The sequence below is a fragment of the Crocodylus porosus genome, unplaced genomic scaffold (genome assembly GCF_001723895.1).
Source record: "Crocodylus porosus isolate Cpor-Errol unplaced genomic scaffold, CroPor_comp1, whole genome shotgun sequence".
NCBI lineage: Eukaryota > Metazoa > Chordata > Crocodylia > Crocodylidae > Crocodylus > Crocodylus porosus.
In genome coordinates this window covers 3,949,018-3,963,503 of record NW_017728943.1, presented here as the reverse complement: position 1 = coordinate 3,963,503, position 14,486 = coordinate 3,949,018, and the positions used below count along the sequence as shown (strand labels likewise).

At 41.4% G+C, this 14,486-nt stretch overlaps 1 protein-coding gene across 9 annotated transcripts in view; it reads left to right on the top strand.

The window, feature by feature from the left end:
• Positions 1–14,486, top strand: part of TANC2 (tetratricopeptide repeat, ankyrin repeat and coiled-coil containing 2) — a 654,191-nt gene that overhangs the window by 411,374 nt on the left and 228,331 nt on the right. For all 9 annotated transcript variants that reach the window (XM_019548480.1, XM_019548478.1, XM_019548477.1 and 6 more), the window contains one exon: positions 13,771–14,034. In XM_019548480.1, coding sequence (XP_019404025.1) covers positions 13,771–14,034 — 264 coding nt within the window. The remainder of the gene's footprint in view (positions 1–13,770; positions 14,035–14,486) is intronic.

Genomic DNA, 14,486 nt, shown 5'->3' with positions numbered 1-14,486 from the left:
TGAAAGTAAGCATTTGTGAGGGCCTTCAGGTTCTTCCCCTCTTAAATGTCATTTTCTTAAATGAGATTTTTGATGGTGGTTAGTGAGCATTAAAAAATTGAGGCTGAAATAGCTTAAACCATGAACTGTGCAGTCAGGCTGCAGGGCTGCATAGGATGGCTACATCTGATACCACCTGGGCGGCCTGCTTCTCTTCAGTTTCCTAAGATTTTAATTGTTGTAGCATCTCAGCATGAGGCAACGGGTCTTCATTCCAAAAAGTCTGCTGGTAAAGCAGCTTTCATGTGCAGTGTTCATCATCTCTTCCTCCAACTCCCTTCTTTATACCCAGCAGGTCCCTACAGATTTGTGTATTTCTGTGTGTAAAAATAGCTTTGTTAACAAGTTCATGTAGAGTGCATATTAAACAGAATAGGTGATTCTAACAGCAGAACAAGCTGGTTCGATTTACAAGTCACTACCTGGAGAACAGTAGAGCAGCTCAAAAGGCACTGTTGGATAAATCCAGGTTAAATATTCTTTGTGGTCTTAGATGGAAAAACTTAATTCTAATACTCTTGTTTGGTGCTTGCTAATCAATCAGCTTTCTAAGAACTCCACAAACCTTGTTAATCAAATAAGCCTTCTCATTTGAGCCCCTCGCAGACAGGAGCAGCTAGCTGTAAAAGGTTTAATTTTGATGAGTGCTGAGCTTTTGTACACTACTGCATGTGAACCCTGAGAATTATTACAGTGGCAGTTAGAGAGATGGAAAAAGAGAGTAAGTACCAGGCATCTAATCAGGTGCAAGGAAAAAAATCACTGGGGTCATGGCAATATCACTTGACCCTTTTTTTTGACTCCATTTCATTAACAAGCACAAATTGCATAAAAAGAAAGCTGCATTCAGCTCATGTGCATTGTGGCATGGTTTGCTGGTACTCTTGAGGGTAGGTGGTCCAAACAGTGTATCTACCGTAAAGCAAAAGTATTAATTAAAAGATGTATGTCACCATGCATATTCAGTCTGTGTTTGGAAAGCTATTTGAAATACACTTTTTTTGTTGCATTGAGTTTAAGGATCCCATTCTGCCTCTCACTGAGAGAGAGTATCCCCATCCTATAAAGGAAGTCCTACTGAAATTAGCAAGACTGTTTACTATATTTACCTGAATCCAAGATGACCTTGAATTCAAGATGACCCCCTCCCCAATAATCACATTCTATACCTGGAAAAATTATGAATTTGTTGCAATTGTCCATGTATAGACTTTAATTATTGGGGGGGAGTCGTTTTAAATTTGTCCTCTCCACACTGCTCCAGTGGGGGAAGTAGTGGCAGGGGGCGAGGTGGTAGGAAAGGCAGTAGGGAGCATACAGGTGATAGGACAGGCAGTGCAGAGAAGTAGGTGGGGTATAACCCTTGCCCCTTGTCCCCCCCCACCTTGCTTCCTGCTGCCTGTCCACACCCCTCTGTGACTTCTGCCCCCTACCCCACCAGTGCTTGCCACCTCTCCACACCCTCCACAGCCTCAGGGCCTCCTGCCTTATCTCCTCCTCCTCCTGCAGCCTCTGTTCCCCACTCCACCACTACCCTTAATCTGGCTCTGGCAGATTCCATCCCCACCACAACCTGGGGCACAGAAAATGTGTTTTGTTCCACCTCAGCCAGGCTCCTTAGCAGTGTTGGCAGTAGGGTGACCACCTTTTCAAAATGGAAAGGAGGGATACATGCCTGTATCTCTCCCCACCTCTTCCCCCAGCCAAGCTGAGTGGGGTGTGCATGTGGACTGCAGGCTCAGGGCTCCCCACCCTGCTGCCTTTCCTTCTGGAGCGCTACATCAGCTGTATGCCCCCTATCCCCCGGCAGCATCAGGGGATGCAACTCAACATTAACGTTGCTCTCGTTGCTGCCAGGCAGTCAGGGGGCATGTGGCCAGTGGGGGGGGCTTCCAAGGGAAAGCCAGCAGGGTGGGGAGCCTTGAGTCCACAGCCTGCATCTCCTCCTGCACAAATTTTTTGGGGGGGGGCAAATGCCCCCCCAAGGGGTGTGCACAGCAGTGGAGAGATGCCCCCCTGCATTCCTTGGATGAGCTGCCTGTGGTGCTGTCCAGTTCCATGCCCCAGGATCTGGCCCCAGGATCTGACCCCATGTGCTGCCCCAGTTGGGCAACACTCCCAGCCCCTGCCCCGCTCCTTTCTTCACTATAGAGGCTTCAGTCTGCCCCACAATGCTCCCCCTTTGCCCCCCACCGTAGACTTTACCTGCAGGGAGCTTCTCTCCATGCTGCCTTGCTGTATACCTGGCCACATACATGTGTGCACACGCCCACATGCACATGGCACCGGCTGTGTCCCACTCCTGGCAGCCCCATGCAGTCTGTTGGAGGCTGGAATGCTGCCAGCCTGCAAAAGGAAGCCTGCCATTTCCCAATCCCTCCATGATGCTCTGAATCCAGGACAAGTGCTGTCCTGGAGTAATGCAACCTGGTACCTGGAATTGATATTCCCATTCCAGTACTGTCCTGCCCAGTTAGGGACAGAGATGGGTGGTCACCCAAAGTAGCACAGTGACAGTTCTGGCCAGGCCCTGGAATTAGGGTTAGAGCTGCCATGCTGCTGCCACTGCTACGGGGCTAGGCTGTGGCCAAAGCAAACGCATGCTTTGCAGGGCCAGATTAACCCTTTAGGCAAACAAACTCATGGGCCCCGGGCCAGTCTAGACCCACCTCCCTATGTCCACACTGCCACTTGTGGGGAGCAGGGCTTGGAGCTGCTGCTAGGAAGCATCTGCTATGGCAGTGAGGCCAGCAGAGGGGAAGGGAAGGGGAGGGAGGCGGGCAGACCCATTTGTGCTGCCACTGCAGAGGGAAGGACTGGGCTTCCCTGCAGCTCAGGGACCCAGGCATGTGTCTAGTTTGCCCATGTGTTAATCCAGCCCTGATGCTTCGTTCTTCAGACATTGACGTGAGAGAAAACAACAGACTGTGGCCCTTAAAATGGCAAGAAGGAAAAGCTGAGGGAATTACTGCTTAGAAGGGAAATGATTGCTTGAAGTCCATGACTGAAAGAAGAAGGTAGGGTGCCTCAGAGGTGTAACAACCAGGGCTGGCCCAGCCAGCTACAGTGGCTGGGCTGGCAGCAGTGGTAGCTATTCTACTTGTACAGTAAGTGGGCTGATGTGCCAGTCGCCCACCACTTGTTACATTACTGAGGTGTCTGCTGCAATGACGAGAAAGTTTATGCCCAGCGCACAGGCCAGTGTGACAAATGGCACAAACCGTAGAGCGAACAGAACATGTATGCAGCAATAAACTGGACAGACTGGGCCAGTCATAGCCAGAGGGAGACTGTTGGCAACTCTAAAGATTTTTATTATGGACACTGCCATACGTGGCGTTTTCCTTAAGTTCCTAGCTATTGAGGCATGTGGTTAGCTGAGAATCTCAGCTTTCATTTTAAAAAATAATCTGAAATAATAAAAGAGCAAAACTTGATGGAAGGGCTTAATCAGAGTTACATGACTGGATGACTATGAAGGCTACAGCCATCCTTCTGGGATGATGATGTCTGCTCTCATGTTGGGAAGCAAATTCCCCAACAAATTATCTTGCTGGTAACTAATGCAGGGTGTGGTTTCAGGCAAAGAAAGTAGAAGAATGACACGTGGTATATATGCACATCTCCAAGTGCAACACAATCTGTGTCCTGGATAATTTTGGTGAGTCACTGCTAAATTATTTAATTCCAGAGAACTGCTCAAGTTTGATTGCTTGTATCAGCGAGACATTTAAATAATATTTCTTTTTTATCTTCAGCCCCTTTCAGTCATCAGTATTACTGACCTCTGCATGAGATTTGGATTTATGATAATAGGCTTATTTAAAATACATAATATTAGACATGACAGACAGAATATATTAAACGTTTGCCCAGTGTTGCTTCTGCCAGTGATAAGCTGAAGTAGAAACTGGTCTGTTTGATCTCATGATCACGGTATTTACATTAGGTAATCTGTTCTACAAGCCTGGGTGTGGCTTGCTTTCTGTGCAGTAATGCTGTTTTATCTAGGCCTTACATTTCCGGAATGAATATCAGGCGTGAATCTCCAGTGTCACTGATACATTAACTTCCTCCTTCATTCTGCTCATCTGCTGATTGATTAGGGAATTAAATTTAGAGCAGAAAGAATAAAGGGTCAGGATGAGGCGGCTTTCAAGGTACTGTTCAATATATTTGAAGCCCTTTTGAGTATTAGCTGTCATTTATAAGTGCTCTTTGAGGTTTGAAACTGAAATCAGCTTGATTGTTTAAATTCTCTATCTCTCTCTTGTTTGTTTGTTATTAGCCAATGATCCCCCCACCTCCCTGTTTTTGCAAATGAGACCATTGCTTCAACTGTTCTAGGGAAAATTAAGCATGCAATTATATGGACTTTGACTTCTCCAGCCTTGAATACTATTGGCTTAAAATCTGTATTTATCAGAAAGAAGCCTTTGCTTCTGCTGATATGTGTTGTCTAGCTATAGTAATTCTCTTCTTCTGAAAGCTCTACAAGGTTCTGGTTGGAGGTCATTACTGTTCAGAGGGGTGTTTCTTTTGACTGCATCATACTCCTGCACAAAGCTGCCAAAGGGCAGAGGAGTTCATCGGGGTGAAGTGAATCCTGCCTACCCGGTTTCTATATATGGTAGCCTAATTCTCAAGAATGATGTGAATCCTGCCTACCCAGTTTCTATATATGGTAGCCTAATTCTCAAGAATGATGTGTGGTGCATATTTACATGAATTCTTGTGTGGTTGCTTCACAGAATACTTTTTAGGTGTATTTTAGATTGTGTCAGCTAATACAGGTACTCCTAACTTAATGCCATCCCGGTTAACGTTGTTTTGTTATTACATTGCCGATCTATTAGAGAACACATGTATGACACGTGCCCCCAGAGGCTGGGGGGCCACGACAGTGGCGGGAGCATGGCAGTGGGAGTAAGCAGGAGCTCCTTCAGATGCCCCGGCATTGTCGGCAGCCGGGGGGGTGGCAAGCGCCAACCACAGGTCAGTGACCACCCACAGGCGCTGCCAGCAGTGTTGGTGGCAGCCACCAGTGATCGTGGACCACCAGCAGACGCTGTTGGCAGCTGTGTGGCAAGTGGTGACTGCCCGCAGGTGCCACTGACAGTGTCAGCGACGCCTTTTTCTAGGGGTGCACCACCACATTTAGGGGGCGCACATGTACCTGCGTGCACCCTCTATGTGTCGTCCCTGAGAAAACTACTTGTTTAAAATCATGCAATGTTCGGTTATAACGTTGTTTGGCCACTGACTACTAGTAGGTAACTACTGAGACATAATTGGAGTCGCTTAACATCGTTTCACTTAGTCCCATTTTTCAAGAACATAACTACGATGTTAAGTGAGGAGTAGCTGTACAGTGTAGCACAAACAGTGTCTATTTAGAGCTATTTAGCGAGTTTGGTGTTTAAAGGTTTTAGTACTTAATTTAAATTCAGATTGCGTAGTTAGGCACCTTGAGGTAGTTATCGTGTAAAAAAATAGCAAAAACGTTTTCTTGTAGTCTAGACATATTCTAATTCTCATGCTGTTGATGCCAGTTATAGTTACTGAAAATCACTTTCCATTATTCCTTTATATTTCCATATGCTCAAAACTTTCTGTATTGTTTACATTGGAGCCAAAATTTTCCAGGAATGCTCTTTGCCTAAAGGAGAATTTAGGGCAAATTCCAAAACATTGTGTAAGTTTTGGAGAGAGCAGTTTAAGACCTTAGATTTTAGGATGTAAACCGGTTTTTAATTGATAGGGATTAGGAAGAAATTCTCTCAGATACAGGATATCATGTAACTGCATGGAAATTCCTGTGAAAGATGTGATTCTTCCCACTGCCACAGACTGGATACTGGTCTAAATGTACTGTTCCTGTGATATAATAATACTATTAATTTGTTTCTATGAAAGAAAAATACTTTTTACTTACAGTGAAATAATTCTAAATAAAATGTTTTGCAAGGGCAGAAAAACCGGCCAAAGTTTGAAACTGAAAAGTTGACATAGACATATTGGTGAGCCCTTAGTTGATGGCGAAGGAAATTAGAAATAAGCATAAAACATAGTTCAGAAGCATGTCCTTTTCCAGCATCGAAGTCCATATTTTCCCTGACAAGCCCAGTGCTGCTGCTTTCAGACTGCTGCTGCTGTTATACTTTGCATGAAAGACACTGTTAATGGCTTTTTGAAAGAGCTATGGCAGATCTCCCAAGAAAATTGAGAGAGAGAATTGCAAGACCTACAAGTGTTTTGATCCTGAAGTTGTAGTCTTCAGTTTTCCATATGCTGTATTATTAATAATGTTTTACAGCACCCAAAAGTTTGCTGGATCTTCCACATGGGGATATGTCAGCCTAAGAAAAATATACTTTCACAAGCTGTGGTTGTCGTGTTAGGCAGTAGCAGTGTAGATGGGTTCTAGGTGCTTTGATATACCTGTAGTATAAAGTAGCAGGAACACTTCTAGTATCTCATTTTTGGGCTGTTTTTCACATAAAGCAATAATTTGTCAGCCCAAGCATTTGGTTTATCCTTCCCTTATCTCTATTATATTGGTAAAAGTAGTATGATAAGGTTTGAGTTTTCTGAAAATTTTTAGTTACTTAGTTGGATATTCTAATATTAGAAGGGGCTAAATCTTCCTGCCTGTATGTCTGTCCATCTGTAATGCTTTATTCACACTCTGATTGGGTGATGGAAACAGAATCAGAGTGCTCAAGCATGGGGGAGCACTGCCATGATTCCAAAGCTGAGCCGAGGACCAGACGGGGTGGGCCAGTGCCCTCGGCTCCCCCACCCCGCTCCCTACAAGAGGCAGACCAGCAGCAGCAAGGGGCGTTAGGCGGCGGCACTCCATCCCAGCCCCCTCCCCACCCCCTGCCATTCTTGACGGGCAATTGGCTAGTTTATTCATAACTTCCGAGGTCATTGGCCTTGTTAGGGCCTTGCTACATGTCGCACTTTAAGCTGCTCAAATGTTGATCAGTGTTAGTGTTAGTTTGAATTTAGAATAGTTACATGTTCAGGCTAAAAATGCCTGACTATCCTTGATCTGTACAGCTGTGATTTGCCACTAGAGGGCTGGTGAGCAGGGGCCTGACTAGGAGCTACAGCTGTGAGTTGCCTAAACAGAACAGGAGGTTGAGAGGGAGGGATACTGCATCCTGGGATGCTGGAGGACTGAAACTTGAGTGGCTTATCTCTGAGGAGTGGCCACTTATTCATGGAATACAACCCAGGTAACACAGATTAGAGGGAAACCTGCCTTGGAGTGGCATAAATATAAGATGCCTAGCGGGTGCTTAAAGGTAGTTTAAATGTCTTAAGGTGTGGACATTCCAGGGGTGAAGAGCTCCCTGAGCCACCTAAAATTAATATGTAAGAAAGCCCTTAGAAAAGCTAACTGTGACCTTGGCTCTCTTCTTTGCTTGACATTCTTTGACCAAGTCAAAAGGCTCCCATCCCTTCAGTAATATCATCTATCTTCATTTTCTTTGGACAGCCTGCTTTTCTCCTTGTTCACTCTTTAAGTTTTAATTAAAAAATGAAACCCTTAAGAACCTTTGCTCCAGGATTCCCCCCTGAACTCTTGTTAAGAAATAAGTTGTTTGGCCTCTCAGTCAAAGTGGCCATTAAATTCCTGGATTCCAATGTCTCATTGTTTCCAAAAGGATTGAAACCACAAGCTGCACTCAGGGGAACTGGCTCTCCACTCTGCAGTGCCTTCATTCTTCTGCCCCTTCAGACCTGTGGATGGGTGACACAGTCTAACCGTGTAGTCAGTGACTTATCTATGGAGTGCTTGAGGTCATTGCATATCAATTCATGACTGACAGATTCTAAGTTTTAACTATGAAAACTGATCTAAGCATTTTTTTCACTGTGTGAATTAAGTAATCCAGTGTTCTTCTTAAAGAAAAGGAAAACTTGAAAAATGGGATTTTTATCATATGCAAACATAAAGATTTCCCACATGAGCAGGATGAGTCCATCATATTTAATATGACCAAAGTAATAGTACCGGAAGGAAATTTTTATATAATTTGGAGGGTCATTTTATATCTAAAATATACTATTTTGATAACAGAATGTTTCTGTCTCAGTGTGTGTATATTACTATATATAAAGAAACTGTATATGAGTGGGTACAAAGGTCCTATGTCACTGCAGTAGAGCTTAATCTTGCAAAAACACAATCTCCTTCATGGACAAATGAAGATGACGGGGGTGGAAAGGGATGGGGGAGAAGGAAGGCGGAAAGCTCGGTCTCCTGAGACTGGTTTTGGACTGCCTTAGCATAAGACCACGTAGTTTGGGAAAGAAGAATTGCATCACCCATGCTTTCTTTTCATTGCAGTTGTTCATCTGTGTGCCTAAATGCATCCTGCTTTAGCTCAGTATAGCTAAGCTATCATCATACTTCCTGTGTACACCAGTCTTATTAACTTTTCTCCATCTACTGTCACACTGAGACAGACTCCTTTGACGTAGACGATCTGACTTTTCTGAGACAGAAATGTGTTGTCTGAAATAGTGATTGAGAGGTGGTAATTTCACAGCTTCAGTTGCCTGGGGCTGAGGCACAGCTCTTTGGTTGCACCATTATTTATGTTGTAGGTCTCCTCAGGGACATGCAGTACATGTTGGTTCATGCTGGTAATTTTTAGCAGTCTCTTTGTTTTGCCTCTTAAATAAAATCAAAACTATTTTCATTTAAAGGAGCTTATTAAACCCATAGTGCCATTGATTCTACTCTGCAGAGTAGCACTTAGATCACCCGGTGCCATTAAGAACATAAATTAATCCATGGGGGACAATCCTGAATATCTGATTCAATGAAAAGTTTACATACAAAACAGTTTTAATTTAAACCAGTCAAAATTACATTTCAAGAAAATAAGAATTAACATTAGAAAGTTGATCTTCAGGGCTCATTTTCATTTTATTTTGCTAGTTCATAGTTATAAAATATTTTCACTATTTTTGATAAATTCGCCAGGGTGGAAGATAATTTCTTTTGGGTCTTGATGCATTTCCATAAAGATTGGTTGGAAATATGTTAAATGGATATTTGATATGAATGGATATTGCCATAAATAAGTGGTACTGTGTCTCAGCAATGCAAACTAAAACTCTGAAATGGAGATTGTAGAAGCAGCAGCTGAAAACATATTTCTCAATATTAAACAGTTTTATGGGGGGCAGGCAGGGAGGCTGCTAACATCTGTTACTTGTTTTATCTCATTTTCTCATGTTAACTCTGTAAATTTGTTTTCCCGACAGAAAATTTATATTTAAATGCCAGCATGAAAATATTATCATTTAGCACTTGTATATAGTGGTTTTGAACTTCTAAAAGCTTTATAAACATTAACTAATTCTCACAACATCTCTGTGAGGTAAGAAAATACTGACCCCATTTTACAGAGGGAAAGTTTAAAATACAGGAACATAAAATAGAATTAACATCAAAACTCACATGTTGCTTGAATCTCAGTCCTGGACTTAAATCATTAAGGAAGGGTTAGTAGTATTGGAGTGATGTTCTTCCTGTTTGGTCACCTGATTCCCAAAAGCTTGTCCAGCAGCTCTCCCCACCCATACAGTTGGTCCAATAAAAGGTATCACAAAAAAAGCCTTGCCTCTTGAGTGTTGCTAAAGAATGCATTCCATTACCTTCCTAGCCATCTATCCAGGGTTGATCATCTATATGACATTTTTGGTCATCTAAATGTCAAAGGGCGTTTATACACCCCACATTTTTTGCCCTTTCTTGCACCGCAATGACAAGACTGTTTGCACAAGCAGGTTTTCCGGATACTTTAAAAGTCCTTCTGGTACATTAAAGTAAAACTACTCAGAAGTAGTTTAGTTTGGCTTGCCACAAATTAAAGCGCCATGTCCATGGATTCATTGCATGCAAACACAAAGCCACTCAAAGACGTGTAATCAGCTGATTTGTCCAAGAAATGGCACTGCGACTTTTTTGTAGGTCACCCCTTCAAACTGCTGCCTTTTTGAATTGCTGCCACTTTTTTTTTTTCTTGTGCCATGTGCCAGCTTCCTGCTCCCACAGCTGCATGGCAGGGCTTAAGGCGGACCATTCTCCTGCAGCACTGGCTGGAGACTGGGCTCAATTGGTTCAAAAACCTCTCAGTGCAAACACTGATGCGACCCTCCAAAGCTTAATTAATTCAAAAACATAGTATGTGCAAACACTAAAGCAATACTCCAAAATAAAAAAGTTTAAATTTTATAAACCCATTTAATTTGATGAGGATTACACCCCATTATATGTATAGGTGCCCAAAAATGCCACTTACGGACATGTTAGCAATCTGTTTCTTGCTGTGTAGCCTGCCCACAGGGATAACCACATGCACATGCAGACTGGACGTATGCATGCACTGGCCACGTATGTAGCTGGGCATGTACACATGCCCCTTGTAGATATGTAGTGCATCTAAGACGCAAAGATATTGTAAACCAAAATCCATACATAAGGGGACTTAGACTGGGGAACAGAGGAAGGGGACCTTCCCATATTTTTCCCGGTTGGGATTAGTAGCTAGAACGCTTGCCTAGGAACCCCAGAGGACCTGCCTGATTGCATAATACTTACCAGTGTACAAGTGGCATTTCCAGCACTAAGATCACCAAAAATTATGTCTGCATGGCAGTGTCGCCCTGTTTGGAGGCAACACCTTCATCTCAAAATACTCCAATGGATCTTTGAGCCAACCATGCTTTTCTGTGAATTTTTTTTTGTTTACGTTTCAATATACTTGTGTTTACTAAGGAGACTTCATTCCTTTCTTGTTAAAGGGAAGCGTAGCTGTGCGTCTTTATTCTTAGCAATTCATGGAGAGGTGAGACCTGTAGAATTGCTGTTTGCCAGTCTCATTGCAAGTTGCCCTTTAGTTTCAAAAAATTTGAAATTTTCAAAAGCTAAAATAGTACCTAAAATCAAGGGAGGGAAAGTTATTTTCATGCTAACAAGCATATTGTCTGCTGGGAAGGTGTTTCTTTTTCCTTTTCTTTATACAATAGTTACCCTAAAATGCCCTTTTCATTTGTCAGGCATCCAGGTTGTAGCCATACTAGTTTAGAGGAAAAAACAATCAGGGCTTGTGGTAGAGGTGATATCTTATATTAGACCAACAAGATTTTTGCAAAAATAAATTCTTTAATTGCAAGCTTTGGGGCACAAACACCTTTCATCAGGCATTGGAGAAAAGATTGTAAAAGTTCTCCTGGGTAAAAATGAAAGTTCATATTTCGTAGGATTTCACAGAGGAGTCAGTAGATGGAAAACTTCTCTGGGCAGGCAGTTTTTAGCTCGTAAGGATACCGGGATATCTTACAAGGAAGATACCAAATATTAGCCAATATTTTTAATGAAATCTTCATAATTACCCAAGCAGGAAGGAACTTTGACCATCTGAAACCTGAAATACAGCTCCTGCCTTTGTTTAAGGTCATTTGCATCATCACAGAGCCTCACAAGAGAGCTGAGAGACTCCTTACCAGCTAAGGACTGCCTGCCCAGAGGAGTTTTCCATCTATTGACACCTCCGTGAAATCCAATTAAATATGAACTAAAGAAATTTATTTTTAAAAATCTTGTTGGTCTAATAAAAGATACCACCTCTGCCATGAGCCCTGATTGCTCCATTCATTTCTGTAACATTCTTTTTTTTGTTTCTTATTATGATGCATGGCACTTTTGCATCTGCTTCTAATTATATCGACTTAACTACAAATGTTAAATGTCTGCCAGACCCAATGGGGCAGAATAAGCCCAGGATATTTCCACTGAGGTTTAAGTAGATTTACATGAAGTATCATTTTGGTACTGTATGCTAATACTTAAGAATCTGTTGTTCATATTTTATTACAAAAAACATTAAAAATGTTTTTTGTAGATGGAATTGCTTTTGTACATTTTGCCTTAAGTTGAAATTTACATAAGAAATAGTTTTAAACTAAAAGTATATCCATCTTTGGGCATTTTGGGGGTTTGTTTTTACCATTTAAAAAAAACCCTGCTCTGGCTTGTTGTTAATGAGACCATGTATCTCAAGATAGTATTTTATAAGTACAAGGAGGAAAAGCCTCTTTCATAAAAGAGAACATTATAATAGAGTACCTTGGATGACAGGAATGCAATTTTTATATTGCAAACAGGAAGTGATAAATTCATACCGTTTTGTCTAGGGACAGCTGGCAAAGGCTTATTACATTTTAGACAAATTAGCATAGAATTTAGACTTGGAGAGGTAATTACAGTGATTTAGTGAAAATGAAGACATTAGAATTTCAGTGGAGATATGGTTTAGAAAATAATATTTGTAGCTAGATATACAAATGTAGGATACACTTGACAGGAAAAGAAAGTTTATGATCATAACATCTATGTTCCTGACAGTAGTGCATATGTGGACGGTTCAAATAGAAAGGGAAAATGGTGAACTTTGGCTGAGGTTTCCCTTCTCAGCAGGTGATAGGATAATGTTTGGATACACAGGGATAGTTCATTCTTACTAACAATAACTGCTGCCTTCCCCATTGACTTCAGTGAAATAATGTATACTAGGTCTAAATGTGGCCCATTCACTTGATACTCTGACAGAATAAGTACTTGAGACAGGTCAGAAAAGGCCCTCAAAATTATAGCTGCCATAATATCAAAATGAAAATAGTACTTAAGGCTGGATTCAGAAGAGAAAAGGCTACAAACAGACATCACGTTTGTCCCAGGATAAACTATTTTATCCCCGGGCAGAGTACAGTTGATAAGATGCCCATGTCCATTGTTCCAGGAAAGATCCTTAAAAGGTTCATAGGATAAAAAGCACTAACATTTTATCCTGGGACATTATTAAAGTGTGCCTGAACAGTTACTAGGTATGCAGTCAGCTAGTCACTAAACCCTGATTAGAAGGGTGATGTGTGTGCATGCCAATCCTGGGATATTTCTGTTCTGGGACAAACACAGGCACAACTTGTGTAGGAACAAAAGCAATGTCTGCCTCTAGCGTTTATGAACATTAGCAGTATAGGTTAGTAGTAGATCCTGTTGCTTGTCTGCCCACAAAGGCCAAACTAGGAACATCGCTTAGCTTTCGTACTAAGAGTTGTGATATAATCACATAGCATGAGAGTGAATCTGTGGATTACTTCTGAAGCTGTATGAAACTGTGCTAGAAATCAGGTATGATATTGGAGTGAAATATGTGTACTAAATTGATTAATAGGAATTGACTGTTCTAAGACAAGTTGAGTCCTGTATTTTATTGCACACTTTTGTTGACTATTAAAAAAAAGTTTACAAACTTTATACTGATAAGGTTTATGACTGCAGTGCATTTAGGAGACCATGGAGACAATGAAGAAAAGCTATCATTGTGGGGATTTTTTTGATTGCCTTTATTTAGAGACTGTGGGATCATGTATTTGGACAAATGCTGATATACCTCACACTTTAAAGCTTTTGAGAACTGCATATTTTGTATAGTAGTTGAGACAAAACAGCATAGTTAAACATTTTGAAGCAGTAAGCAGGACATTTTCAGTAAGCAAGGTTTTATGATCTCATTTCTGAGAGAATGCTGGAAAATATTATGATTTATTTTTGGTATTTTCATTGCCTATCTTGCCACATATATTATGCATGCAGCCATTTCTTTCTTTTTCATTCATTTTGTTTTTATTGTTTCCTTCAAGCTACTTTGACAAGCTATTCTGAAAATGTGGAGCGCACTAAATATGGAGGGGAGAGCAGCAAAGAATTAGGATCCGGAGGAAACATGAAACCTTGGCAGTCTCAGAAATCCAGCATGGACTCCTGTTTATATCGGGTGGATGAAAATATGACCGCCTCTACCTACAGTTTGAACAAAATCCCAGAAAGAAATTTAGAGACAGTTTTATCTCAATCTGTACAGTCTATTCCACTTTACCTTATGCCACGGCCAAACTCAGTAGCAGGTAAGAAATAATATTTGTAATAATATTTTGATAAGTTCAAAGTAAAGTGAACCACTAGTACAGCCTTACCATTTATCTATTTCATGTTTTTTTCATGCAAATGATAAAAATAATTTCTTTGGCCAGCTGCCACTGGATGGGACATAAACGATATGTTGTGGGGCAGAAATGGATTATAAAGGAAAAACTAACCAAGAAAGTATATTTCCCTCTAAGTATAGTGGTTACCTCATGAATACAAGACCCCTGCTTTTTAAAATTTCTTTGGGGAGTGTTAAAAAAATTGCTTAAATGTCTATGTATTGCTTTGGATTAAATCACATTACAATACAAATACCAGACCCACTTCTAATGTAGTGTAACACACGATTTCAAAGCATAGAAAGTTTCAGCTCTCATCGTTAGCATCTAAGTTAATTAGTAGCATTAATGTCAAAAGCCTTTTCTGCAGT